This window comes from Pleurodeles waltl, chromosome 6 (genome assembly GCF_031143425.1).
Source record: "Pleurodeles waltl isolate 20211129_DDA chromosome 6, aPleWal1.hap1.20221129, whole genome shotgun sequence".
Taxonomy (NCBI): Eukaryota; Metazoa; Chordata; class Amphibia; order Caudata; family Salamandridae; genus Pleurodeles; species Pleurodeles waltl.
In genome coordinates this window covers 1,127,653,398-1,127,680,414 of record NC_090445.1, presented here as the reverse complement: position 1 = coordinate 1,127,680,414, position 27,017 = coordinate 1,127,653,398, and the positions used below count along the sequence as shown (strand labels likewise).

The following is a 27,017-nucleotide window of genomic DNA, read 5'->3' as shown; positions in this document are numbered from 1 at the left end:
AACGTGGTTTTTCCCTCCGCAATCACTCGTAGTCTTGCTGGGTAGAGCAGCGAGTACTGTATCCCCTCTTCTCGCAAGGTTAGGAAGGAGGCGCGCTTGTTTTGGACCTCTAAGGTGAAGTCAGGGAACAATGTCACTTCGCCATTGGCTACTTTAAATGGGCCCATTTCCCTGGCTTTCTGCAAGAGGATGTCTCTGTCCCTGTAGTGCAGGAGTCTAGCTATTACTGCCCGCGGTGGCCTGCCAGGAGCTAGTGGTCTAGCCGGTACACGGTGAGCTCGCTCCAGTGAGTAGAAGGGGGTCAGACATCCTGGTGCGACAGCTGTGCTTAGCCATTTCTCCAGAAACTCCACCATATTCGGCCCCTCGGCCCCTTCAGGGAGGCCCACCACGCGAATGTTATTCCTCCTATTTCTGCCTTCTGCATCTTCAGCTCGCTGTTCAAGCTTCGCCACTCTGCCAGCCAAGGAGGTCACCTCCGCCGATACATCATCTTGTTTTGGGACTATTTCCGCTAGCGTTGCCTCCGCTTCTTTTACTCTGTCAGCCAATTTGTGATGATCAGCTCTAAGGAGGCCCACCTCTATCGCCACCTGATTGATGTCGCGCTGTAATGTGGATTTGGTGTCCTCAATGGCACCCAGTATTTTGTCTAGAGTGTCTTGCACTTTGCTTTGCGACTGGCTTTGCGTGGTCGATTCATTTCCCCCCAATAGTGTATGTGCCGGAGGGTCCATGGTTTTACTCTTATGTTTGCCCTTGGGGGGCATTGGCTAGGCAGGTAGGGGCGACTCAATGAGGCTAGCGCCCAGTGCGCTCAGGCTCAGGTCCACCAGTGACCCCCCGCGGACCGAACGATCGTGAGTACGCCGTGCTCCGTCCCCCGGTCTCGTCACATCTACTCCATAGGCAAGAAACCAGTTTTGGGCTAAACCGGGGATAGCATGCTTTCGTAGCTTTGCGTTGTTGTGCGTATAAGCGATTGGTGTAGCAAGGCCTTCCGGTCTGGGTTGGTCCGGTCAATCAAAGGGGGCTCCGCACCTGGGAACAAGGGCATCCGGCCCCCAACACTGGTAGATGACGGCAGATGGCACAAGGCGATTCCACGCTGTCTCGCCCCACAAAGGACAATCAGAACTCATCTTGTGCGGCTCTGGGTGTAGTAAGTCCCGTCGTCAGCTTTCGGGGGCTCCCGGGCAGCAAACACCAGAGCTCCGGTCGTGCGTTCACCAGGGGGGCGCACCCAAAGCGGACCCCTCACCGGACAGCCCCGGGGGGCCCCCCGCCTCCGTGTCTTTCCGCTGTGCATAGTCCCTCAGTCAGGGAGCATCAGGCTCCGCCTCCCGAGCAGGAGGCCGACTCGCCACCGGCAGGTGCCCCCACCAGGCGCTCCGGTCTGCACCCCTCCTTCAGTGCGGGCCCGCATTCAAGGCCAGCGCCGGGCGCAGCGTACCGCTCGGTCCGGGGCCGCGGCCACAATCCGGCGGCGACCCACGTGGGTCCAGGCCCGCACCGGGGCGCACGAGTCTGCCGGAGGCCGCCCCCGGGGCCGCGGCCGCACTCAAGCCGCCCCGGCAGCGTCGGCCGCTCACCTGCAATGCTCCAACACGGGGAGCCCCCCGGCACAGCGCGTCTCGGCCCCGCCCGCCGGCCGGGCCGCGACCTCCCCGCAGCTCCGAGCAGCCCCAGTCACTCGGGGCTCGCTCCAGGGGGGCGAGACCGCACCTCCGCGGTTCCCCTGTCCACAGCAGTCGTCCCACTCCACTCTGGGCACCGGACCGCCCGCTTCAGCGCGTCCAGGCACCGATTTAAAGTCGGCCCTCCGGAGCCGATCAGCTAAGCGTGCGCCATGCTCGGCTCCGTGGCCACGCCCCTACCTCTCCACATACCTGTGCCTCAGAATGCAGAGGCTATTATCCCAAATTGTGCTATACTAGAAGTTCTTTAGGAGGTTTTATTGATGCCACGGAACATTTTCTTGGCAACTTGTGCTTGTTAGGTGCTACGTTTAATCGTGCAATTTTATTTTTTTCTTCTGTTTTCTTCCGCCCACATGATGAAACAAGGAAAAAATAATCAGTGAGACTGCAATACATGTAATAAAACATAGACGTGTAGCAAAATCATTCATAAATGCAATTCACCCAGTAAACTGCCTGTATTGACCCACTCTTGGTGAATCTGGCACCAAGATACCTCGCCGCCCAAACGGGCGTATTCTGGTAAAGATAGCTTATTTGGAAAATAGTGTGTCCTTCAGATACCGGCATAATGGAACAGTGCTACGCTCCATATTTAGGGGATTTCCAACCCTACACTTCCATAACCATCAGAAGCATACCAATATAACAAAAACAATCTCAGAAGGTGACGGTGAACAAGTGTGCATCTCCTCCCCTCCACAGCCTATCAACCACATTGCACCTTCTGAAAGTATATTTTAAATGAAATATTAATAGGTGAATAATGTCTGGGGCTCCTGTCTCCTCTGACAGTATACAGAATTATAGCCCCAACAAAATAAATATTCACAATCTCAGTAAAAATCTTGGGACACCATTAGACTCGTAGAGCCTCCAGTACCATGAACCCAAAGTAAAAGTAAAAACAAGCTGATGGCAAATCCAAATCTGTCCCGAGCCTCCAGACCCACTCACGTCACCAGAGTTAAAAGGTGTTCAAAATCTGATAACAAAATCCGCTTTCCAGGTATCTCAAACCCATGGCTCTCACAGTAAACAAAAGCATTATTGCAACACTTTTTAATCCACCAACACTAACATAAAATTTCACCTTTTTGTGCAATTTTGTATTCAGTGGGCCCATTCTGATAATTGTATGGAGAATGCAGTATCAAAGTCCACATTGCGCATTCACACATTCAGAAAAATAATAATATGTTTCCCCTTCCAGCAGGCCTAGGCATGTGTGTCAAGTGAATCCTATATATCAGATTTAGCTGAAAGATTATTTCTTGATGGTAAAGTAGCTGCTTAAAGCACCAAAATGTGTAAATCCAGGTAATTTTTCTCATGTTGAATTCCAGCAGGTTTGATCAGCTGAAATTTCACTCCCATGTTTGGAAGTAGTAGGAGGGGATACCTTCCATCAAGCTTCTGACAGGTACCACACCCCATGGTGATGTAGGCAGTGACGTGGGTGCCCCCGCATGCGCTGACGTAGGTGTAGGTGTGTCATGTGGTTTGTGACTCATGGTGTCACATGTTAGCCATGTGCCAGGGTCCTAGACCCTTGTGTATTGGTCTATAGGCTTTGTAAAATGAAGGCCTTGCTGGTGTGCAAACTGTTTCAGAGCCTAAGAGCCTATGAGGACAGGTATGGACATGTCAGACAATCAGGACCAAGTGGCTGCTTATGGTCCCCCTCACAGGGCGGACCATTGGGAGTGCAGGCCAAATCTCCTCACTGCTGGCTAATCCAAAAATAGGGGTGGGCAAATGTGCAAAAGCTGTGACATGTGATTAGCACCATGTGTAACCCCAGCAGCGTATTAGAGACGTCAAGGAGAGCATGTGACCGCTATCTGTTGTAGAGGCGCACGCCCTTTTTGACCCATAGAATACATATGAGGAGTTGGTTAGAGCAGCATGCCAAACCGTGAACCACTGCTGAAATAGGGCATCTAGACAATATGAAGAGATACAATCCGCTCGCCGGAAAAGCCACCGCCTCAGGAGCCAAGAACCCTATCAATAGATACTATTGGACCCTAGCACCTCTTGTGTTGGATGAGAATGCACAGCAGAGTGCCCCTAAAGATGGGGGTTCCGAAGTTACTGGGTTGCAAGAGGAACTTTGCCAGCGGCTTGAAAAGCTCAGCATCATGGATTTGCCGCAACTTGTATCCCCGATCAAGGTTGATAGCAGCAACAGCGAAGCCTCGAAAGACGAATTAAGTGTTGCAATCAACTTCAACGACACTGAAGATGCTGAAGAAGGTGTAGCACCACCAAATTTGCCGATCTATGAAGACATGGGCTTTCAGGACGACCCTAAGGGCTCATTCAGAGGCAGTCGTGATGCAGCCAACAAATGTAAAATTCGAAGTCACTTCCACACCAATGGACCTGTGCGACTCGCAAGATTTCAGAGCCGCCACTGAGGGTAGCGAAAACGCTGAGGTTAGTAAAAACTCTATAGACAATTATCGTGTATACGCCAATCTCATTCTTTTAACTAATAGTATGTCTTTTGCTTTCTGTTTGAACCATAAAAAACAACTGCAGAAAGAGATGCTCTAGTGGGGTCTACGCCAAAGGTTAACAACGTAAATTTTTACTGCTTATGCTGTTCCAGACAGTCTAAAAGTATTACAAGCCAGAACAAAGAGCAGCGTAAGAAATGTGTCAGCACTTAGAATAGCACAGATTTTGAAAAGGAAACGCCTGGCGTGTCCTGCGACACCATATGGCCTGTTAAAGGTTTTGCGGCGACCGTTGTGAACACATGTGTTAAACGGGACTATTATAGCCTGTGTTACAGGAATAAAATGAATGAGGCAAGGCAGGAGGCTCACGACGGTCTATACGAGTTTTACACTGCAAGAACAATTCAGAACATATGTAGCCGTTGAGACCCACACAAGGTATATAAGTTGTTAAGTATGGTGTACGGGTTGTCAGCTGTGAAGAAAGGTGTCCACATCAATATGATTAAGGTCTTGGCAGCAGCTGTCAATGAGATCCGATACGCTGCTGAGCCCTTCTCAAAACTCGAACGTATGCAGGGGCTGTGTACCTATTTTGACAAAAGCTTGACAGAAAGGGTCATAGAAAGACAAATGTGTGATATTTATTATAAAAAATAGAAGAATTAGGTCTTTATCCCTCCAAAAGTTGTTTTAAAAAAAAAAAACAGACGTTGTGGATAACAGACCATAACGGTGTTACTTAACGCTACATACTTACTCACTTTTAGGACGAGAATCAGAGTGTCGGGCAAGATGTCTATGAGTTACACCCAGGCTACATCTGTATCAGGAGATTGATATATGTGCTGGCTAAAGAGAGAATAGCTGAAATACACCCTGTGACTCTGCATTATCTGAACATTATGGAACCTCCGGCTACATTGCAGTGCGACAGCCCAGTGTGTATCGCCAACTGGTGTATCAACGCGTGGCTACCCCCAGCCGTTAAATACTGGAGCTCGGCCCAAGACCGTGCGCCTGAGTTAAGACTTTCACCACTGACTGGGCTACACCATGCTTTGGAACTCCTGACGAAGATTATTTCACAAATAAAGGTCCTGTGTTGTCCAAACTAGAACTGTATGAACTGTTGAATGCTGTCAGTATCCTGAATGTCCAGAGTTGTAGGCAGGGGGAGCGAGAATTAATGTCTGGATCTATTGAGTGTATAGCTATAAAAATATGAAAGCTTGTGACACTGAGACCTAGTAAAAGGAACTGCTCTGAGTAATATGTGTAACATGTATCGTAGTATGTATACATAGTCAAAAGGTCTGAAGGTGTCCAGCAGCGGCGACAGCTATAAGCTATGTACCGCAAAATGTCAAGTACACAGTGTTTATGTAGTGCTGACCCACTTTTATTTATTGTTTCTTTTATGTTTAATAAAATGACCTTACACAAAACAATGTCTTTCATTTCTTGGTTACGTGTGTGACAGCATGACGGGGGCTGCTTTAAGAAACTTTAAGAAAGCTTTATTACAATACACAAGGGGTTGGAAGCTTCAGAGCCTCTGAAGCTCTACTTAGAAGTGCTTGAGTTGAAAATGGATCTGTAAACCGATCAAGGGTGAAGACTTGGTTAGCAGGGAAAGAGGCGTATTTACTCCACAAACCAGCCAGGAGACGTTTTAGGAGGAGGGCCACAGTTGTTGACGCGCAGCTAGATTATCAGTGACAGGCAGACATAATCAGTCTTCAAGATCTAGCAAACCATAACAACGGAATAATGTATATATTATCAGTCATAGACATATTGTCCAAGTATGCCTATGCAGAGGCGTTAAACAATAAAAGTGGTACCAACGTCACCGCTGCCTTTGAAGACATCTTTGCAAGAGGTCGAGTACCTCAAAAATTACAAACAGATGCTGGAAAGTAATTTTTAAACAAACCTTTTCAGAAATTATTAAAGCAGCAGGCGGTTCAGCATTTTGTGACACAAACAGAGGTAAAAGCAGCGGTTGTAGAGTGTTTTAACAGAACTTTAAAATCAAAGTTGTGGCGATATTTCACAGCCAAAAATACCTACAGATATGTGGATGTTCTACAGGCTTTTATAGATGTTTATAACACGAGTTACCATAGGACCATCAAAATGTCTCCTGTGGAGGTAACGGCGGATAATTTGTTAATGGTGTGGAGAAATGTGTACGGGAGTTGTCATGAGACGAAGGTCAAGAAATCTGCTTTAAAAGAAGGGGAACATGTCTGAGTTTCAAAGTTGAAGGGCGTCTTCACCAAGGGCTACCAACAGACATTTAGCGATGAGATATTCATAGAGGAAAGTGTGGAACTTAAAAAAGGGGTATATATTTGCAAGTTGAAGGACTACGACAAGGAAATGTTAATGGGTGTCTTTTACAACGAAGAGTTACAAAAGGCGCCCTATGATCTGAACAGGGTGTACAGGGTTGAAAAGGTTCTGAAAAGGAAAGGCACCGGAGCTATGAGACAGGCGCTGGTCAAATGGCGGAGCTGGCCAGAGAAATTTAATAGTTGGGTTTTGGCCAGCTCGCTGCACGGTGTGTGAGGTCGTGCTGTAAGCACAGAGGTGGACACCTCACCTTTTTATATTACGCTACCGTCCAACACCTCGAAGGACACGTTCCCCGACAATCAGATTTCTATTTATACTGTGAAACTGGCTGAACCGGTGGATGTGAGAGGGTCCTGGGAGGTGGCCCTAACAGATATACAGTACCCTAGGATATTAAATACATTTACAAAGCACGAGGCTAGATTTCATATAAAGCGCTCTCAGGACTTCTTGAGCTTCCCTGTGAGTTTCCCACACAGGTATTACACCACCATAGCGGCGGTGGTCGACACCATCAACAGAGCCATAGCCGGCGTTGAAGAGTATGCGAAGATACATCTGGTGTCAGATAACGTTAGAAGAAAAGTGTTTCTTAAAGCCTCTGAGCTCGATACAAGGTTTACCTGTACTGGTAAATTACAAAGGGTTTTAGGGACCGCATAACATGTGAAAAAACAGGTGGATCCAGACCCTACGTGCCCCGATATTAACGGTGGATTTTATACACTCTATGTGTGTAGTGACATCATAGAACCTCAGAGGATCGGGGATAGTTGTTCGCCGTTGTTCAGATGGGTCCCGGTGAAGGGCGAAAATAACACGATGGTTAATATACAACATCACAAACCTGACTAGGTGTCAATTTCCCCAAAACATTTTGACACTATAACCATCATGATCTACAATGATCAGTCAGAGCCGGTGGCTTTTAAATAGGGGAAATTTATTGTTAAGCTTCATTTAAGGCCGCGACGGTGACTATTAGGCAATTGCAATGGTCATTATGAAAACGTCTGGGGACCTCTCTATGTACAGGGACTATTATAGAGTTCAGGCCGGTTATGGAGGACCACAGCCCTACTTTCAAGGGGCCCCCGTTATGTACGGGACTGGATTAGGGGGCTTCTTTCGGAGTTTGTTTAGAAGAGCCATGCCATTCTTGAGAAGAGGATACAAAATTGCAAAACCTCACGTTAAAGCGGCTGTTACGAACGTTTTAAGAGGAGGGCCACAGTTGTTGGCGCGCAGCTAATGCCATGGGCTATGTAGCACCAGCTGTCGCCGAGTGCATGAACAAACAGCCCCTGAAAGGAGCCGGGTTGTTGTACAAGGTGCGTGTGGGTGTTAAAAGGAAGCAAAGGGTGTCGAGAAGTAGGGGCCCTCCAATGCCCTACCAAAAACAGAGGACTTCTTCAAAAGACCCACACAAAAGAAGAGTCGTAAGACAGAGGAGATCTTGCAAGAAGAAGAAGAAGAAGAAGAGACCACGCTCCAGTGCGAATATTTTTTAAATCGGCTATCATGGCCTTTGTGCACTGCGCCTCGGGTGAATGCGCCAAATCTGAGCTAGATTTGTTTTCTCCTAAACCCACACAGACCAGCATCGAGAATAGTTTTTTCATGGAAGTATTGCCTCTAGCTCCTCTGATGCCTCTGGCGCCGATAAAGTTCTATGTATCGGGGTCCACGGATATGTATTTGGATCTCAACAACACTCTGCTACACCTCGTCTGTGAAATAACAAAAGCGAATGGCACCAACATCGAGGCTGATACAAAAGGGGCGCTGATGGCCTACCCTATTGCAACCATGTTTAATCAGGTGGAAATCAACCTGGGCGATCGACTCATCATGCAGAGTGATAACATGTACGCCTACAGGGCCTACATAGAGAGTATTCTAAATTATAGTTGTGAAGCCCTGGACACACAGCTTCCAGCAGGACTCTTCTACAAAGATACTGAAGCACAATTTGAGGACACGACGTTGGATGGGGGTAACAATGGTTTTAAAAAAAGAGCCAGCTTTGTCGCCGGCAATAGGCAGTTTGACCTCCTGGGGCGCATATATTCAGACCTTTTCTTCCAAGATAAACGTCTAGTCAATGGTATAGATCTTAAGATCAAACTCAACCGTAACAAGGGCACGTTCTCTCTCATCAGCGGTGATGCGGAGCAGTGTAAACTGGTTAAACTGTCCACAAGCCTGTTTGTAAAGAGAGTGAAAGTGTCACCATGCGTTAGACTGGCCCACGCTGAAGTTTTACAACTATCAAACGCCAAGAACGCCATTGAAATAATGCTCTGAAGATATTCAGCTTCCCAGCCGGTACTAGATTAACGCAGCAGCAGAATCTATTTCTGGGGCAACTACCGAAAATCATCATCATAGGGTTTGCGGCTTCTAGCAGGCTCTATATCTCTAACCCTTTCATCTTCATACACTATGACATCAAGTACGCCGCTCTGGTCCATGAGGGAGCTGTTATCCACGCAAAACCATTCACTCCAAGTTTTGGAACATCCAATTTTGTCAGGGAATATCTCGGTCTGGCCTCAATAACGGGGAAACATCTGCGGGACTCAGGAGTCGTTGTTTCAAGAGAGGGGTATGGGACCAGATACACGTTGTTTGCATCCGACCTGACTCCTGACCTGGAAGATGGTGAACACTACAACTTGATCAAAAACGGAAATCTAAAAGCTGAAATACGCTTTACACAGGCGCTGGCTACCAACGTGAAGATGATTGTATTCTCAATATTCCACAGCGTTATTCAGGTCAATCACGCCCGACAGCTTATGTTTGACTATCATTAAATGATTGTAAGATGGACACTGCAGAGATACGTGACTTCTTAAGCCAGAATAAATACGCTAAGAAATACTTTTTAGGTGTATTTCCTAGCAATGGGCTACCTGAAAAGATAGACCCAGAAAGGCCCCGCACCCTAGTCTTTAACACAGACCCGCATCACAAGGGTTGTACACATTGGGCAGCCATGTTTCTGGAGGTAGACAAGGTTATAGTGTTTGACAGTTTGGCGGAGTTCTCAGAGCATAACATTTATACAAAAACAATATTCAAATATGTTAAAAAAAGCATTGCCCGCGGTAGAGTATAACAAGCGGTGTGTACAGGATTCTCTAGCCATCACATGTGCGGAACATTGTATATATTTCATTAGTAGAATGCCTGAGGATATGACTTTTAGAAATGTTAAAAATTTGTATTCCACCGATCTAGTAAACAACAATGGTGTTGTTATGAAATATGTGAATGAAAACACTAGGCCCATGTCGAGCGTTGTTAAAACAGAATACGATGTTTGTCAAAAGTGTAAGGCCTTGTAAAGCCTCTATTTGTACTGATGGATGTCCACAATAAAAAAACTATTTAAACACAAACTCAGACAATGCATTTTTATTTACCCACCACACATTTTTGAGCACCATTTTAAAAAAGATGACTGATGACTGTTGAAAAGTTAAAGGTGTTTATTACAAACAGTTTTCACCACAAACATGTACACGGGTAAAGAAATAAATGAGGTATAAATCTTTCGAGATGTGAACCTTTTTAACAAAACTGTACAATGGTTCAAATTTCGTGGTTACTTAAGAGCCGTAACCATTTGTTCATTTTGAAGAGTCTCTTTATAGGCTCCACATGTAGAGCGTTGATGCTCCTAGACGGCGTTAGCTGAGGGAAGAAAGACGACGTCGGCACGGTGGGACTCATGGTGAAAACACCAGGGTTCCGTTCTTTCAAACTTTCAAGCCTTCGCCGATGGTCGCTGTTACTGATGATCGTGGGGATGTTGAGTTCCACAGCAGCGCGTATGAACTGCTCCCATCCTCTAGGAGCGTTTTGTGTCAATAGGGTTTTACTATACGCGAGACCTCTGAGCAGATCGAACATGTGTGATCAAGCAACCAGTTGTCCCCTGTAAACTAATTCACCCCGGTCATTCCAAGAGGTCAGATCTTTAGTCTCAGTCATTTTACCAAGCAGCATCTGCGCCGCCCCTCTATACCTCTGGCTTCTATTTCTTAAAAGGTCTTCGACAACAGCGTCTACGGGGCATGGGGGGCCCAGTTCTTGAGGGGCTACGGGGTCTATTGCCGGCTGTTCTGTGGTGGGGATATACAGAGTCAATTTGTTTTTTTCAGAAACTAATTGTTTGTAATACTGTAAAAAGTTTTGAAGGGCTCCTGAGTAAAGCCCCGCTTTATCATGTGGTTTTAAATCGGTTTGGTTCAAAATGGCTTTGATCTCAGCATCGAGACGCTGTGCCTCGTTTCTGAGTGTGTTCCAGAGGTCAGCGGTTGAAGGGCCCAACTGTTCCTGCTGGTGGTGTGGCACAAGGTACATTACCCAGCAGCGCCCCTATAAAACTTCCAGACTGTTTGACCAGTTTCCTTTTAGAAAGGAGCGACGCCCTTTTATTGCTGAGCTTCTTAATAATGTGGCGCTTCTTCTTCAGCACACAGAACTGGCTCGTTGATATCGGAACATTACCTTTTAGGGTGTTTACGGCTATTTCTGAAATGGCCGTCACCAAATCGTCTGAAGCAGTGCATAGGATAGCCTTTCCTTTCAGGAGGCTGGCTGTGACCAGCATTTTTAGGAGGTCTAAATTTCGTCGTAGCTGCGCAGACATTGTGGTGACCTTAAATTACAAGGTTTAGAGCGTAAATGTTACGAAAGTCTTCTTAAGGGGTCTTTTTTATAGGCTTTGGGGACTGTTTTAGGCATGTAAGTGACTGGAAAGTCAGGGGGGAAAATACCGGTGCGTAGTCTGTAGTCTCCTAGAGTATTGAGTTTTAAATTGATCAGTAAGTAGCCCTGGGGTTTTGCGGTGGCGTCGTTAAATGCTTCCATGAAAAACTGCGTGTTTCCGGGGCATATCTGTTTAGCTATTATTGATATCTAGAGCTTGTCTCGGCGGTTTTGAAATAAGACCATGTATGAGGCACTGAGAGTTATAGAACAACTGCTTTTCCCCTTGTAAAACAAGTTCTGAAAGATGTAGCATATGCTCAGTTTACGATGATGTGAATATTGAGTGAAAGCTCTCTCAATCTCGGGGTGGTCCCCACCTTCATGCATGAGATCGTCCACAACGACCATGTTTACAAGGTATTTAGGTAACAAGTCATCGTCATTGAGATTATTGGGGATGTCCTCTATAAATCTGATGTGTGGGAACTTTAGGGAGAGTTCCGTGTAAAGATCTTGCCAGCAAGAATAAAGCCATACAATGTTGTTAGGGGTCTGAGATAAAACACCTGGAGCAGTTTCTTTATAAAATAACTTTTACTGCTATTTGAGGGACCTGCTAAAATGCAGGAGAATGGGTGTTGCGGGCTGGTGTCCATAGCGGTGGGGGTTCGCCACTCTAATGTCTTTTAATAACCGCGCGGCAGTGCTTTGTAGTCCTCAGTGAGGGCCCGTTTATCAAACACTACGCGCAGTGTTTTATACAGCGGTTGTGTTTGAATTTCCCACTTTTTTTTGGACCTGACTATGTTAGGGTGGTTTACGACTATTGATTTGCTATTTTCATGATCGTTTCATGCGTAGTACTCGTGCAACAGACCCTTCAGACTGTCAACAATTATTTTAACGTATTGCTAACGTTTAAAGTGATACTTTTGACTTTCATGCAACCCTGTTGTTAGAGGTTTTGTAACTATAGGTCTTGGGTCCGGAGGAAGTGTATTCGAGTATGTACTCAACCTTTTCTAGCTCGCTAATCAAATCCCCTAGATAATCACCCCGCGGAGGATCTTCATCACACTCTTTACTCACAAAAATAATAGAGTTGGTGTCATGGTACAAACAACGATCCTGAAGCTATCCAACAGCCTGTAAAGCTCTAGACGAGCATGAGCGGTTGTGAAGCATGCTATGAAGATGTTTATATTGTTACACGTTGTGGGGAACTCTATGGTGTATTTCCAGCATAGAACGGCAATCTCATCGTCTATAAATTCACAACTGGACACGTCATAAGATGGGGCAAATAGATACTTAAAAAGCTTGTCGGGATCTGTGACGATGGATGTGTTTGACAAATTGGTAGGCTGTGTGAATTTTCCCCACAAGGAAATAAGACAGGCGGGGTTAAACTTAATGAACTCAGGTTTCAGCGTAATACCCTCATGAGCATGGTAATCAGCAATGTACTTTTGCTTCGAGGGTTCATCGACGCACCAGTTGGGATACCCCGATGCCTCCTGTTTGTCTCTGAGAAACAAGTTCATGTACTCAGAAAAGAGTTGAGTTGTAGTGTGTGGAAAGTGCCAAATCTCCAGTATTTTACCAAGGCGGTACCCTTTCTCGAGGACCGTTGGTACCTCAATGGTACACCATGTCCCCTATAGCAGCCTTTGCTCATCGCAATGTCTACACGCGCTAGTCTGTTTACTTTCAGCGCATGTTCGACATAGGGTGAACATTAGTTTGCTGTTGACTCTGTACGGAAGTACCAGGAAGTAAAGCTTCCACGGGGGTGAATTTGACACTTACCAAGCCCAAAGTACTCATCAAGGGGCTTAACGTTCCTATATATGATCCTAGGATGCCCCACTGGGTACAACTTTACTTTGTTCACAAATGGATACAGACTGGTGAAGTCGTAGTAGTATATTTTCTCACCATCACCAGCAACCCGGTGCAGTTGTATGGCATTTGAACGCCCGCCGAATAAGGCATCGCAGGGCTCCAAAGGTGCTGGTAACTGCTGACTCTTAAAAAAAGTGCACAGTCCAGCATCTTTTGTTAGCTCATCTAACCACTTGTGTCCCCAGAGGGTTCTCAAAGCAAAGCCGCTGCTTTCAATATACTGCGCCTTCGCCAGAGTACGACGATGCAGATGTTCAAATGTGGTGCCCTGCAGTCTATTAAACTTGTGGGGTTTGTAACAACGCGGACACCCGTGGTAAAAGCAACCATTGAACTCAAAGGCAGTTGCTACCCCGTTAATTAACACATAGGTAGCAGTGGTCCAAGCGGTATTTGCCGCCCTGAAACACTTGTTGAATGAAGATGTTCTCTTTCTCCGAGATGTACATGAGCCACTGAATAGACGGGGTGGAATAAGGTTTCTGTTTACCGCTATAGAGGTCTGTTGGTACTACAGCTATGGTTTCAGGTTTTAAAAACATGTGCTGATAAATAGACATGCACATTGAAGCCAGAGTAATGTTCCTAAATGGGTCTAGGTAGTCCGTGATTTTTTTTCTCTTGCAGGATTTGGTTTTAATAATCATGACCCGTTTTGTCATCTCCACCACAACGTCTCTGAAAAGGTTGCACACTTTTCGCAAGATCATGACATCAGCCCGACAGTAAGCTTCAACTCTGTTTGAAAATGAAACCAATTTTCACGGTTTTCATTGTACCACTGTAGAAAGCTCTCTATCAGAGAGCATCATGTACTCAATGCCGTAACTGTCGGGCGGTGGCATAGAACCGCTGTAATTCTGATTAGCCCATGTGTTAAACAAGTGAAGGAAATAACCTCTGCATCCTTCAAAACCAAAGGCTTTAGGCCAACTTGCTCAACTTCATGGGCAAAAAATTCAAGGTGTCTATGAACGTAATTTCAAAAGGCACAACCTTTAACAGCATCAGTTTGGAACCCTGGGTGATGAGCTCCATGGCCAGCTTTTCACAAATCAGGTCCCGGAGGAAAAAGAATGAGTTGCACGCTTTCGAGTTGTGAGCAAGCATTGTATACTCGTAGTATTTCGGTTGCATGAACGTGTTGAGGGAATTGTTCACGCACAGCCTGCCTTCAAACTCCCAGTTTTCATCGGCTGTTAGATGATGGGCGTAAATGTAGTTAGGCTGGGGCACACCGGTCTCCTGCATACACTCTATATCGAATACAATAAGTCTTCTGTTTTTTTCTGGGGGAATCCTTCCAGCATGTAATACTTGTGTCCTATCCCCGCTATAAAATACACTTTACGCCAGAGACTTACAATTGTGGTCGTCAGCCTTGTAACGCCCGCAAGCCCCACAGTCTGATTTACGGATGCACTGTGCAAGGATTATGTCTACGTTCAAGAAGGCTTGCGACTGACAAAACATCTTACACACTGAGCAGTTTACCTTCTGAGCATCATGGGCGACACACCTGTCCTGCTATCACATTTTACATCTGGTCTGGTTGTTGTATATGTGGTCGCAATGCTCGCACCTGTACTTTGCTCCTAGGAAACCCTTCAGGTTCACAATACCGTAAAAGTGTTTTTCATGATGTAGCACATAAACGGTCTTGTTTTTGACACGCTCATTGGTAGTGAAGTACTTCCAAGAACTGCTGTGGTACAGAACTTTTACCATAATGGCAAAATAGTTCTCAAAAAGGCCCAGGTCCCCAAAACCAACCAGTCTGTCGGGCGGTAGTTGAAGCGACTCATGGGCTGCAGCCGCCATAGACATAATGATGTTGTCTGGGGTGGTTTGGTCCACCAACAATCCTGCGATGCTTGCCGCCAAACACATATTGGCAGCTCCGGTGTTAAAGTCGAGCAACCATCGATATTTTTTGCTGATGATTTTACTGTACATGAAGCTCTTTAAGGTTCTGGAAGCATCGTCCTCACAACTCCTAACAACGAGGGCGATGATTCCAAAGGTCCTGTACGCCAGTAATTCAGCCTTGCTCTGTAAAAGCTTTTCAGGTTTTGTAGGAACGTCACAGCGTCAAACACATCTCGGAACGACCGTCTGGTGAACAGAGGACTATTGAGAACCTGCCCCTGAAAACGCATCTGAAAGAAATCATTAGGCCCCACATCGTGTAATAATCGTTCTATGAGCGTTTGCACGGCTTGGTGTATAGCTATAACACCATGATCGGAGGAGTTTAGACAGTCTAGGTTAACAAACCTAAACTCCTCATAGTGCTCTGTACCTCTCTACAGTGCGACTATACCTTCTTACACTTTCCAAAAACACCTGTTCTGAATCCTCAGCTTGAGAACCGTCGGAGGTTGGATGGCTTCCCGGGGTATAATCTGACGGTAGTTGACTACGGTTTGTTGTTGGTGTATTTTTATGCATTATTGTGACGCTTAGTCTGGGTTTCTTTAATTTTCTTATTAAAAGCTTATGGTTTCTAGCACTACTAGCCTACTTCTGTTTCTTACAAACCAGCTGTTTTTTGGCAATCGACCACAGCATATTTGAGCAATAGTTGGGGTATTTACAAGAGATGACCCCGACATTTCACCTAATAAGGGAGAGGATCCTTCAGAATGTTTTGGGTAGAGCCTGCTCTGAACTTTACCCCTGGAGGCCCTGTAAATGCCTATGTTCTCTCCTATCTTTATATTTTGAGGTCTTATGGGGAGTGTTTTAGGTGTTGAGGGTTCTGTTGTTAGGAGTTTTAAACAGTTATGGACTGGTTACGTGGCTTTTGGGTTTTGATCGCTCGTAAAACATTTAGGCCCATATTTATACTTTTTTAGCGCCGCATTTGCATCGTTTTTTAATGCAAAATCGTCGCAAATTTACAAAATAGAATTGTATTTTGTAAGTCAAAAAATGACACCAATGAGGCACTAAAAAAGTATAAATATGGGCCTTAGAGCTTTACTGAGTACATCCTGGATCCTCCTTTTATATTTCGACCTAAGGACACCAGTATTCATAAATTTGCTTTTTACATTCCCTAGGTCGGTCTGCATGCATAGTCACGCGGGTATATTACTTATGTCTACAACTGCTGAATCGCAAGATTGGACCACCTCGTTTCTACACTTTGCCAACCTGTGTATTAAAGCCCTCATGGTAGCTCTGGAGGACGCAGTATTGCAGCCGTTCTTACTCAGTTTTAAAGTCTTTAGGCGTTATCTGAAATTTAGCTGTCTAACAGATTGGTGTATTTCTTTTATATATGTGTCCAGGACTCTAGTACCGTCCGAAGCGCGGTGTTCTGGGTCATTACTTGGGACATTAGCCGGATGATTGACATTTCCCTGAGCCACCCCAGCTACATGCCCCCGATTAACACTATTACCTCCTTTCTGAATGGATGGACTGGAACGGGTCAAAAAAGCAGGGCTCCAATGTGAACACCCTGGGGTTTGGGAGGCCTGATCATCACTAGATGGTGTTCCAAAACTCTGATTTTGTGAACCGTTACATCCTGTACTGCTGGCGGGGTATATTGAGGAGGAGGGTGAAGACCACTGCGTGCAGGCACTTGGTGTCGGGCTGGTGGGGTTGTATGCTCCAGGGGGTGTAACTAGTGACATCAGACATGGAGAAGTTAAATGTTGGTCATAATAACTAAAGGCCTCGGATGCATAGGAAGTGTTGTGGATGGGTAATGGTGATTGCGACCCTGTTGATTGCAACCCTGTGGTGGATGCATTAGAAGAGTCACGGGGCGTTGCTGCGGCTTCAGAACTCTCTACCATACCCGATAGCGCCTTGAGAAGTCCTATACAACTGGAATGAGGATCCTCTATGGGGTGATCATTTTCCAATTCTGTGTCCCAAAGACTGTGAGGGAAAGTTATACAGGTTGTTGGTGCTAGATCGCTGTTAGCCCCTCTCATATTAGACTCCGCAAGCGTTGAACATGTAGAACATTGGGGGCTGGGTGGAACAGTAGAGCCTTAACAACTTTTTTTAAAGACAGGTCTAAAGGCAAGGCTTACAGCTCAGCGATCTGCAACTTCTTCTTACCGTTCTTTAAGGGCAACTGATTTATTTTAGGATTGTTGCACTGCTCAGGGTCCCCCCCAGAGGTTTTACATGGTACAAGCTGGTGTGTGTCTGAGATTTGTAAGCGTTAGGGTGTCAGAGTGTTCAAGCCCCTGCACTTAAGTAGTTGTTGTTGAAGTGTTCACAGTACCTGGCATACCCTTCATGACTGTTGATGCAGTGTAGTTAAGAGCTGTACCTGGGCCATGACCTCTGTCCGTAGAGCCAATGCACGGTTGGTCCTGGGGTCCTGCAATGTTCAAGAATGCGGCTGGTGCCATGGGGTTTTGAAGGGTCACGTTGTTGACCTTTAAAGACGACACCATCCGCTTAGTCTGATGGCGTACTCCTCCAGAGCTCTTTTGTGATGACTCTACGATGTAAAGATAACAAAATACATATTAGGTGTTGTCATAGCTGTTATACCAAGGGGATGAAAGAGGTTTGAGACACACTAAGGATTGCATTCATCTGGCTCTACAGTTTCCAAAAACTCACCTCAGGTGTTCCATTGTGAGGGCCCTTTCTTATAGGTGGACCGTCCTTAGACGCTGGGGACTTCTTTTTGCAGAACGTCTTTTTAACGTTCCCTACCACATTCTGGGTCGCTACCCTGGAAGTTACTTGTACCGCAGGGGGGGGCTAGAGAAAAAAAAAGATTAAAATGTTACATTTACAATAAAATACACGGACTATACAAGTTCTCTTAGGGTTCCTTCGATGCTGCGTTTATGGGGGCTTTTTAGGTTTTCACAGCTTTTTCACAAGTACTCCTTTTATTTACCTGCAAACGCTCCATCCTGAGACACTGTGCTTGAACCATCTTGAGCCTGGAGGATTTGTTGCAGAGCACCAACCGCAAGCGGTAGTTCTGCATCATAACCTGTAAAACCACACAAACACATAGTGTAGGAAAGTACCATCTTGCTTGGCATGTAACCCCCATTTTTACTTGTATGTAAGTTTGTTTTTGCCTGTCTCACTGGGATCCTGCTAGCCAGGACCCCAGTGCTCATAGTTTGTGGCCTGAATGTGTGTATCTGTGTAGTGACTAACTGTGTCACTGAGGCTCTGCTATTCAGAAGCTCAGTGCTTATGCTTTCTCTTCCTTTAAAATTGTCACTATATGCTAGTGACTATTTTTACCAATTCTAATTGGCACACTGGAACACCCTTATAATTCCCTAGTATATGGTATCTAGGTACTGGGGTTCCAGGAGATCCCTATAGGCTGCAGCATTTCTTTTGCCACCTATAGGGAGCTCAGACAAACCTTACACAGGACTGCCACTGCAGCCTGAGTGAAATAACGCACACGTTATTTCACAGCCATCTTACACTGCACTTAAGTAACTTATAAGTCACCTATAAGTTACTAAGTTTGAGGGCACCTTTGCACTAGCAAAGATGCCCCCACATAGTTCAGGGCAATTTCCCCAGACTGCGTGAGTGCGGGGACGCCATTACATGCGTGCACTACATATAGGTCAATACCTATATGTAGCTTCACATTGGTAACTAATCCCATGCATCCCCGGGGCACCACTATGGACCCTGGGTACTGTCAAACCTGCTCTCTGGGGTTTTCTCTGCAGCTGCCGCTGCTGCCACCCCACAGACAGGGTTCTGCCCTCCTGGGGTCTGGGCAGCCCAGTCCCAGGAAGGCAGAACAAAGAATTTCCTCTGAGAGAGGGTGTTACACCCTCTCCCTTTGGAAATAAGTGTTAAGGGCTGGGGAGAGTAGCCTCCCCCAGCCTCTGGAAATGCTTTGAAGGCCACAGATGGTGCCCTCCTTGCATAAGCCAGTCTACACAGGTTCAGGGAACCCCCAGTTCCTGCTCTGGTGCGAAACTGGACAAAGGAAAAGGGAGTGACCACTCCCCTGTCCATCACCACCCCAGGGGTGGTGCCCAGAGCTCCTCCAGTGTGTCTCAGACCTCTGCCATCTTGAATCCAGAGGTGTGAGGGCACACTGGAGGCCTCTGAGTGGTCAGTGCCAGCAGGTGACATCAGAGACCCCTCCTGATAGGTGCTTACCTGAATAGGTGGCCAATCCTCATCTGAGGGCTATTTAGGGTCTCGCCAGTGGGCTTTTCCTCAGATAACGACTTAAAAGAATTCACCAGAGTTCCTCCGCACCTCTCTCTTCGACTTCTGCCAAGGATCGACCGCTGACTGCTCCAGGACGCCTGCAAAACTGCAACAAAGTAGCAAGAAGACTACCAGCGACATAGTAGCGCCCAATCCTGCCAGCTTTCTCAACTGTTTCCTGGTGGTGCATGCTTTTGGGGCTATCTGCCTTCATCCTGCACTGGAAGCTATGAAGAAATCTCCCCTGGGTTGACAGAATCTTCCCCCTGCTCCAGCAGGCACCAAACTTCAGCGTCACTTGTACTCTGGACCCCTCTCATCGTGACGAGTGTGGCCCCTGGAACACAGGTGGTAAACCTAAGTGAACCCAGACTGTCCAGTGGTCCAACTGTCCAAATTTGGAGGAGGTAAGTCCTTGCCTCCCCTCTCCAGACAGTAATCCTGTGCCCAGTGTTAACTGCAGCTGTTAGAGCTTCTGTGCACTTTTTCAAGGAATCCTTCATGCTCAACCTAGCCCAGGTTCCCAGCACTTTGTCCTGCATTACTCAACTCCCTGAGTTGACCTCCGGCTTTGTGGGACCCTCTTTTGTAGTGTTGAGACGACTGCTGTGCTCAGTCTTCTTGAACCCATGTTCAAGGACTTCTGTGGGTGCTGCCTTCTTGTGCATGGGCTCTCTGTATTGCTGCGGGCCCCCTCTGTCGCCTCTCCCAAATGGTGACATCCTGGTCATTCCTGGGCCCGGGCAACACCCTTTTTCTTAACCACAACCTTTGTAGCTAGCAAGGCTTGTTTGTAGTCTTTCTCCAAAGAAACAACTCTGCATCCTCCAGCACTCCGTGGGACATCTTCTGCACAAAGGAGAAGTTCCTAGCTCCTTTTGTTGTTGCAGAATCTTCAGCTTCTTCTATCCGGAGGCAGCCATTTTGCACCTTCATCCGGGGTTTAGTGGGTTCCTGCCCCCCATGGACACTTTCGCGACTCTTGGACTTGGTCCCCTTCCTTTGCAGGTCCTCAGATCCAGGAATCCATCTACAGTGCTTTGCAGTCTGTTGTGGTCTTTGCAGAATCCTCTATCACAAGTTTAGTGTGTTTCTGGGGAAGTAGTATCACTTTACTCCTACTTTTCAGGGTCTTGGGGTGGGGTATCTTGGACACCCTTAGTGTTTTATTATACTCCAAGCGACTCTTTACACACTACACTAGTCAAGGGGTCCTTTCGTTGTTCGCATTCCATTTTCAGAGTATATGGTTTGTGTTGCCCCCAGGCCTATTGCATCCTATTATATTCTACAGTGCTTGCACTACTTTCTAACTGTTTTACTTACATGATTTTGGTTTGTGTGTATATTTTGTGTATTTTACTCACCTCCTAAGTGAGTATATCCTCTGAGATATTTTTGGCACATTGTCACTAAAATAAAGTACCTTTATTTTTAGTAACTCTGAGGGCCGTATTTATACTTTTTGACGCAAAACTGCGCTAACGCAGTTTTGCGTCAAAAAAATTAGCGCCGGCTAACGCCATTCTGAAGCGCCATGCGGGCGCCGTATTTATTGAATGGCGTTAGCCGGCGCAAGCAGACCGGCGCTGCCTGGTGTGCGCGAGAAAAAACACGTACACCAGGCAGCGCCGGCGTAGGGGGAAAATGGCGCATGGGCGTCTTAAAATGGGGCAAGTCAGGTTGCGTCGAAAAAATCATCGTAACCCGACTTGCGCCATTTATTTTCGACGCCCATCCCCCATCAACATGACTCCTATCATTGTAAAGATAGGAGTCATGCCCCCTTGCCCAATGGCCATGCCCAGGGGACTTCTGTCCCCTGGGCATGGTCATTGGGCATAGTGGCATGTAGGGGGGCACAAATCAGGCCCCCCTATGCCACAAAAAAAAAAAAAAAAATACTTACCTGAACTTACCTTAATGTCCATGGGATGGGTCCCTCCGTCCTTGGGTGTCCTCCTGGGGTGGGCAAGGGTGGCAGGGGGGGTCCCTGGGGGCAGGGGAGGGCACTCTGGGCTCATTTTGAGCCCACTTGTCCCTTAACGCCATCCCTGACCCAGGCGTTAAAAAGCGGCGCAAATGCTCCGTTTTTGGCCACGCCCACTCCCGGGCGTCATTTTTGCCCGGGAGTATAAATACCACGTAAAGGCCTGGGAGTCATTTTTTAAGACGGGAACGCCTCCCTTGCATATCATTAACGCAAGGAAGGGGTTCACGCTAAAAAATGACGCACATTCCGGGAACTTTGGCGCTAGACGCGTCTAACGCCAAAGTATAAATATGGCGTTAGTTTTGCGCCGAATTTGCGTCGAAAAAAACGACGCTAATTCGGCGCAAACGGAGTATAAATACGGGCCTGAGTATTGTGTTTCTTATGATATAGTACCCATATGACATAAGTGGTATAGTAGGAGCTTTGCATCTCTCCTAGTTCAGCCTCAGCTGCTCTGCTACCTCTATCAGGCTAAGCTGCTAGAACACTACTAATCTACTAATAAAGGATAACTGGACCTGGCACAAGGTATAAGTACCATCAGGACTCCACTATAAGCCAGGCCAGTCTCCTACATTGGTGGTGCAGCGGTGGGGTAAGTACTTGTAACTGCTTCACCACTTTGTCATTTGTGCTTTTCATAAGAAAAACATATTCCAAATACTTAAAAATATACACAGTTAACCTACACAGTCTAACTCTCTTTCTGAAAACTTTCTAAAAAGTTTCTAAAAGTTTTGAAAAGCTTGAAAACTTTTTTTGTTTTCTTTAAAAGTTTCTAAACTTATTCTCTCTATCTTAAGCTCTTTCTTGCAACTATGTCTGTAGTAGAGGCCACTCCCAAAGTTGTCCAGACAACGTATGGCAATTTAAACTTTAAAAGTTTGAGGGGTCTCTGTATAGAAAGAAGTTTAAGCATTGGTAAGAACCCTACCAAAGATCTTCTCCTTAGACTTCTCCTAGAAAGTGACCAGAACCAGTCTGGCCTATCCCAGGATCAGGAGATAGAGGAAGAGGGTCCCCAGGTAGAATCAGGTTAGGGCCCTGAGGACTCTGGGGAGGGTTCCTCCAAAGACCTGTCAGCTAACAGGCCATCTAGTGAATCTGGTAGTGGGAGGTGTTCACACATCAGTAGGGCACCTTTCACTCCAAAAGGCCAGGTAACTAGAGTTCAGGCAGTTAGAGACAGGTCCACTTCTGCCAATTCCCACATCACCTCTGTGTCAGAGCATCCCCAAGCCTCCCACCCTGAGGATAACACCCTAGACAGGGAACTAAGAAAGCTGAGGTTGGAAGAGGTCAGACTGAAGCTGAGACAGCAGCAGTTGCCCTTACACAGGGAGTCTCTAGATGTAGAGAGGGAAAGAAAGAGGTTGGGGTTAGTTCCCCATGGTGGCAGCAGTGTTCTTGATAGTCATCCTGTAAGAGAAACAGATTCAAGAAACCTGCACAAAATTGTCCCCCCTTACAAGGAGGGGGGTGATGTAAACAAGTACTTGCTGCACTTAGGAGGGCCTGCATGGTACAGTTGGTCCCTCAAAGGCAGTGGGCTGCTTACCTTGTGGCTATCTTTCACTGGTAAGGGTAGGGATAGGCTCCTTACTGTCAGAGAAAGTGATGTCAACAACTACAAAGTTTTGAAAGATGCACTCTTAGATAGATTTGGCTTAACCACTGAACAATACAGGATGAAGTTCAGAGATACCAGAAAAGAGTCCTCTCAAGACTGGACAGACTTTGTAGACTGTTCAGTGAAGGCCTTGGAGGGATGGTTACATGGCAGTAAGGTGACTGACTATGACAGCCTATATAATCCTATTTTGAGAGAGCATATTTTGAATAATTGTGTGTCTGACTTGTTACACCAGTATTTGGTAGAGTCAGATCTAACCTCTCCCCAAGAACTGGGAAAGAAGGCAGACAAATGGGTTAGAACAAGAGTGAGCAGGAAAGCTCATACAGGTGGTGACAAGGATGGCAAGAAGAAGGATCGTAAGTCTTCTGACAAGGGTGGGGACAAAGATAAAAACTATTTTGAGTCTTCATCAGGCTCCACAAAAATCCTCTGGGGGAGGTAGGTTCAAATCCTTTTCTAGCAATCAAAAGAAGCCATTTTGTTATTTATGTAAAAGTAAAGGCCATTGGGCAAGTGAGTCCACTTGTCCAAAGAAAAACACCAAGGCTCCCACTACCACAACCCCAACTGCATCCTCTAGTGCCCCTAGTAATAGCAGCGGTGGTGGGAAGAATACTACAAATAGCCAAACAAAGGGTACAGCTGGACCCACCATTGGTAATGTCGTTGGGGTTGGTCTTGTTAGGGAGACCACAGAGGCTGTTTTAGTCTCTGATGGTGGTATTGACTTTGCCACCTTGGTTGCTTATCCCCTTAATATGGGTAGGTACAAGCAACTTCCCCTAATAAATGGTGTTGAGGTTGAGGCCTACAGTGGTGATTGAGAAACTGGTTCACCCTGATCAACAAAAACCACGGGGAGGGCTCAAGTTTCGGGAGGTTTGGAAAGATAGACCTGGTCCTGTGTATAGTACTCCCATCTAAATCACAACTCAAAGAATACACAGTTCCACTGAGGGATAAAAAGAGAAATCCCTGAATAGAGCTAGGGAAAGAGAGATAAAAAGGGGGGTTCCTTAGAGTCCAAATAAAACGGAACAAAAGCCCTCACTCACCAATTGGTGACATGCTTCATCATCGGGCTTTGCTCCTCGTCAGGCCGGCACTGCAATGCCTGATGGGCCCCACGAGGGGGCTCTTTGCCGGAGATCTTTTTACTATAGATAGTCGCCGGTTGGTGTATGCTGAAACGTGGGATTGGTAATGAAATGGGTACTGTTAAAAATGGCTAGAAGTAAAAACGATAATTTATTTGTTGTTAAACCTCTGTCATGATTAAAAACAACAATGGGGAGAGAGAAAAAGATAAGGTCTAGTTTCCCCTAATCAAGTAAGATGTCAAAGCTTTACTATCCCTATGGTCTGGGAGTGTAGTGTGTGCAAGTACCGTAATCCCTATACTTATTCTAAATAAAGGTCAACATGTTTCTCTCTTCTTTAGTCAACAAAAATCTGATGCGATTCGTCAAGACCAATAAACTTACCTAATCCTTATTTTTCACAAAACCTACAATAGGTTATCACACAGGAACCTGGAAAACAAAGATAACGCAAGTAACACAGCACAGAAGACTAGTAATGTGTATTGTGAAAAACGTGGGGAGATTCAAGAACACACTGGTGATTCGTCCCCTACATGATGTGCAAAACTAAAAAAGTGAGTGATCAAATAAATGAAAAAACACTGTGCCTCCTAACTTAAGAGGAACCATGCTTACCCTTACAGATTAGTGTTCCCCTTTAAAGTCAGTGGAATGTGATCTTTGAAAAAGAAATGTGGAAGGATTTTGCGGAACATAGCCGTCATCTCACAATTTAATCGGAAGGGGTCCTCTTTAGGAGTAGGTACAAATCCCAACCCTTTCTCAAGCACCGATAATTCTGTAGGAGATAGTATCGTACCTGATAGATTAACAACTAAGGTTTCTTTGTCGGTGCTGCGCTGCGGCTCCTGGTTACCATTTGCGGTTCTTCCTGGGTCCAATGTACACTCCTGCCTCTTCTTCTGTTTTTGCCTCTGCCTCTGGCCTGGCCTCTTACTAAAAAAGGATTGTAAGCGAACTGCGGTTGAGGTTGAAAGAACGGGTAGGGGGGCTGTTGCCACATGGGAAATTGTTGATGGTGGAGCCATATTCATAGGTGGAACTTGGCGGTTTCGATTTATTTTGCGTCCCTCGTCGCTGCTCCAGTCATCAGAACTGGAACTGTAATACTGAACACGGGTTTTGCGTTGGGAATTATCAGTGTTGTCTGAAGATTCTGAACCACGCTCACGTTGATAGTCATCTATGGTATATGGGTAGATTTTCTCTCTGCTGAATTTCTTGATGTCCTTTTGTAATTTAGAAATCTTTTGACGTGTCAGATGCTCTTTGGTCTCATTGAGCTCTGAATTACATAATTGGGGATACATAACTAATATACGGAGACATACTGGATTGGTCAGTTACATCTGTTAACCTTTTGGTTTACATTGTCACGTCCTCCCAATAAGAAATAGAGGACATAAGATATCAAGGAAGCGATACATATATCAATTTACTGTAATCTCCATAGACGAATGTACGTTTCCTTGCATTACCACTTGATTGAATTGCAACATCTTTTTATTGTTACTGTTTGCAAGCAATTTTCCAATCTTGTACTTGTATTTATGTATCTAGACCAATTTGGACCACTGCAGCTTGTTGCTAACCCAATAGGGCCCATCCCCTTATATGAGGAGGGTAAGCAAGGTTCCTCTTAAGTTAAGAGGCACAGTGTTTGTTCATTTATTTGATCACTCACTTTTTAGTTTTGCACATCACGTAGGGGACGAATCACCAGTGTGTTCTTGAATATCCCCACGTTTTTCACAATGCACATTACTAGTCTTCTGTGCTGTGTTACATGCTTTGTCTTTGTTTTCCAGGTTCCTGTGAGATAACCTATTGTAGGTTTTGTGAAGAATAAGGATTAGGTAGGTTTATTGGTCCTGACGAATCGCATTAGATTTTTGTTGACTAAAGAAGCGAGAAACATGTTGACCTTTATTTAGAATCAGTATAGGGATTCCGGTACTTGCACACACTACACTCCCAGACCATAGGGATAGTGAAGTTTTGACATCTTACTTGATTAGGGGAGACTAAACCTTATCTTTTTCTCTCCTCTCATTGTTGTTTTTAATCATGACAGAGGTTTAACACCGAATAAATTATCGTTTTTACCTCTAGCCATTTTGAACAGTACCCTTTTCATACTAATCCCACGTTTCAGCATACACCAACCGGCAACTATCTATAGTAAAAAGATCTCCAACAAACAGCTCCCTCGTGGGGCCCATCAGGCATTGCGGTGCCAACCTGACGAGGAGCAAAGCCCGATGATGAAGCATGTCACCAACTGGTGGTGAGTGAGGGCTCTTGTTCCACTTTATTTGGACTCTCAGGGACCCCCCTTTTTCTCTCTCTCTTTTCCTAGCTCTATTCAGGGATTTATCTTTTTATCCCTCAGTGGAACTGTGTATTCTTTCACTTGTCACCCTGATCAACACCTACTTGGTCAGCAGTACCAAGTGACTGATGCTCATAACAACACTCTTAGCCACCCCATGGCTGTTGTGAATCTCAAAAGGGGGGAGGTTACTGGTCCAAAGAAAGTTGTGGTAGCCACTGATTTACCTGTAAACTGTTTACTAGGCAATGCTTTGGAGACATCAGCTTGGGCTGAAGTGGAGTTTGAGGCTCATGCAGCAATGCTGGGCATTCTGGAGCATATCTTTTCTCTCACAGGGGCTCAGGCCCAGAAGCAAAGAGGACAGGGAAGCTTGGATCCTGGAACAATGGACCAAGTGCTCCCAAAAGTTAGGAGTAGAAAGGGTATATACTTGCCTACTATCCCTCCCTCTCCAGAAGATTCCCCTTTTGAGGTAGAGGAACCCTCTCCCTGTGCAGAACCTACTTCAGATGAGCTGGCAGCAGACACTGCTGAGCTTTTGGGTGCAGGGGGGCCTGCTGGGGAAGAGCTGAGTGTGGCACAGCAGACCTGTC

General features: G+C 46.0%; 1 protein-coding gene across 1 annotated transcript; it reads left to right on the top strand.

Moving 5' to 3' along the window:
- Nucleotides 1-8,053: 8,053 nt before the first annotated feature.
- On the top strand, nt 8,054-9,351 carry LOC138301744 (uncharacterized protein F54H12.2-like). Its single transcript, XM_069242254.1, has 2 exons — nt 8,054-8,743; nt 8,842-9,351. Exons 1-2 carry the CDS (start codon nt 8,054-8,056, stop codon nt 9,349-9,351), a joined length of 1,200 nt encoding a protein of 399 aa, XP_069098355.1.
- Nucleotides 9,352-27,017: the final 17,666 nt, after the last annotated feature.

Excerpts from the sequence above, each read along its gene's own strand:
- LOC138301744 (XM_069242254.1), top strand. The coding sequence starts at position 8,054 with ATGGCCTTTGTGCACTGCGCCTCGGGTGAATGCGCCAAATCTGAGCTA. Across the intron at positions 8,744-8,841 it reads AACTGTCCACAAGCCTGTTT|ATATTCAGCTTCCCAGCCGG; the intron begins GTAAAGAGAGTG and ends AATGCTCTGAAG.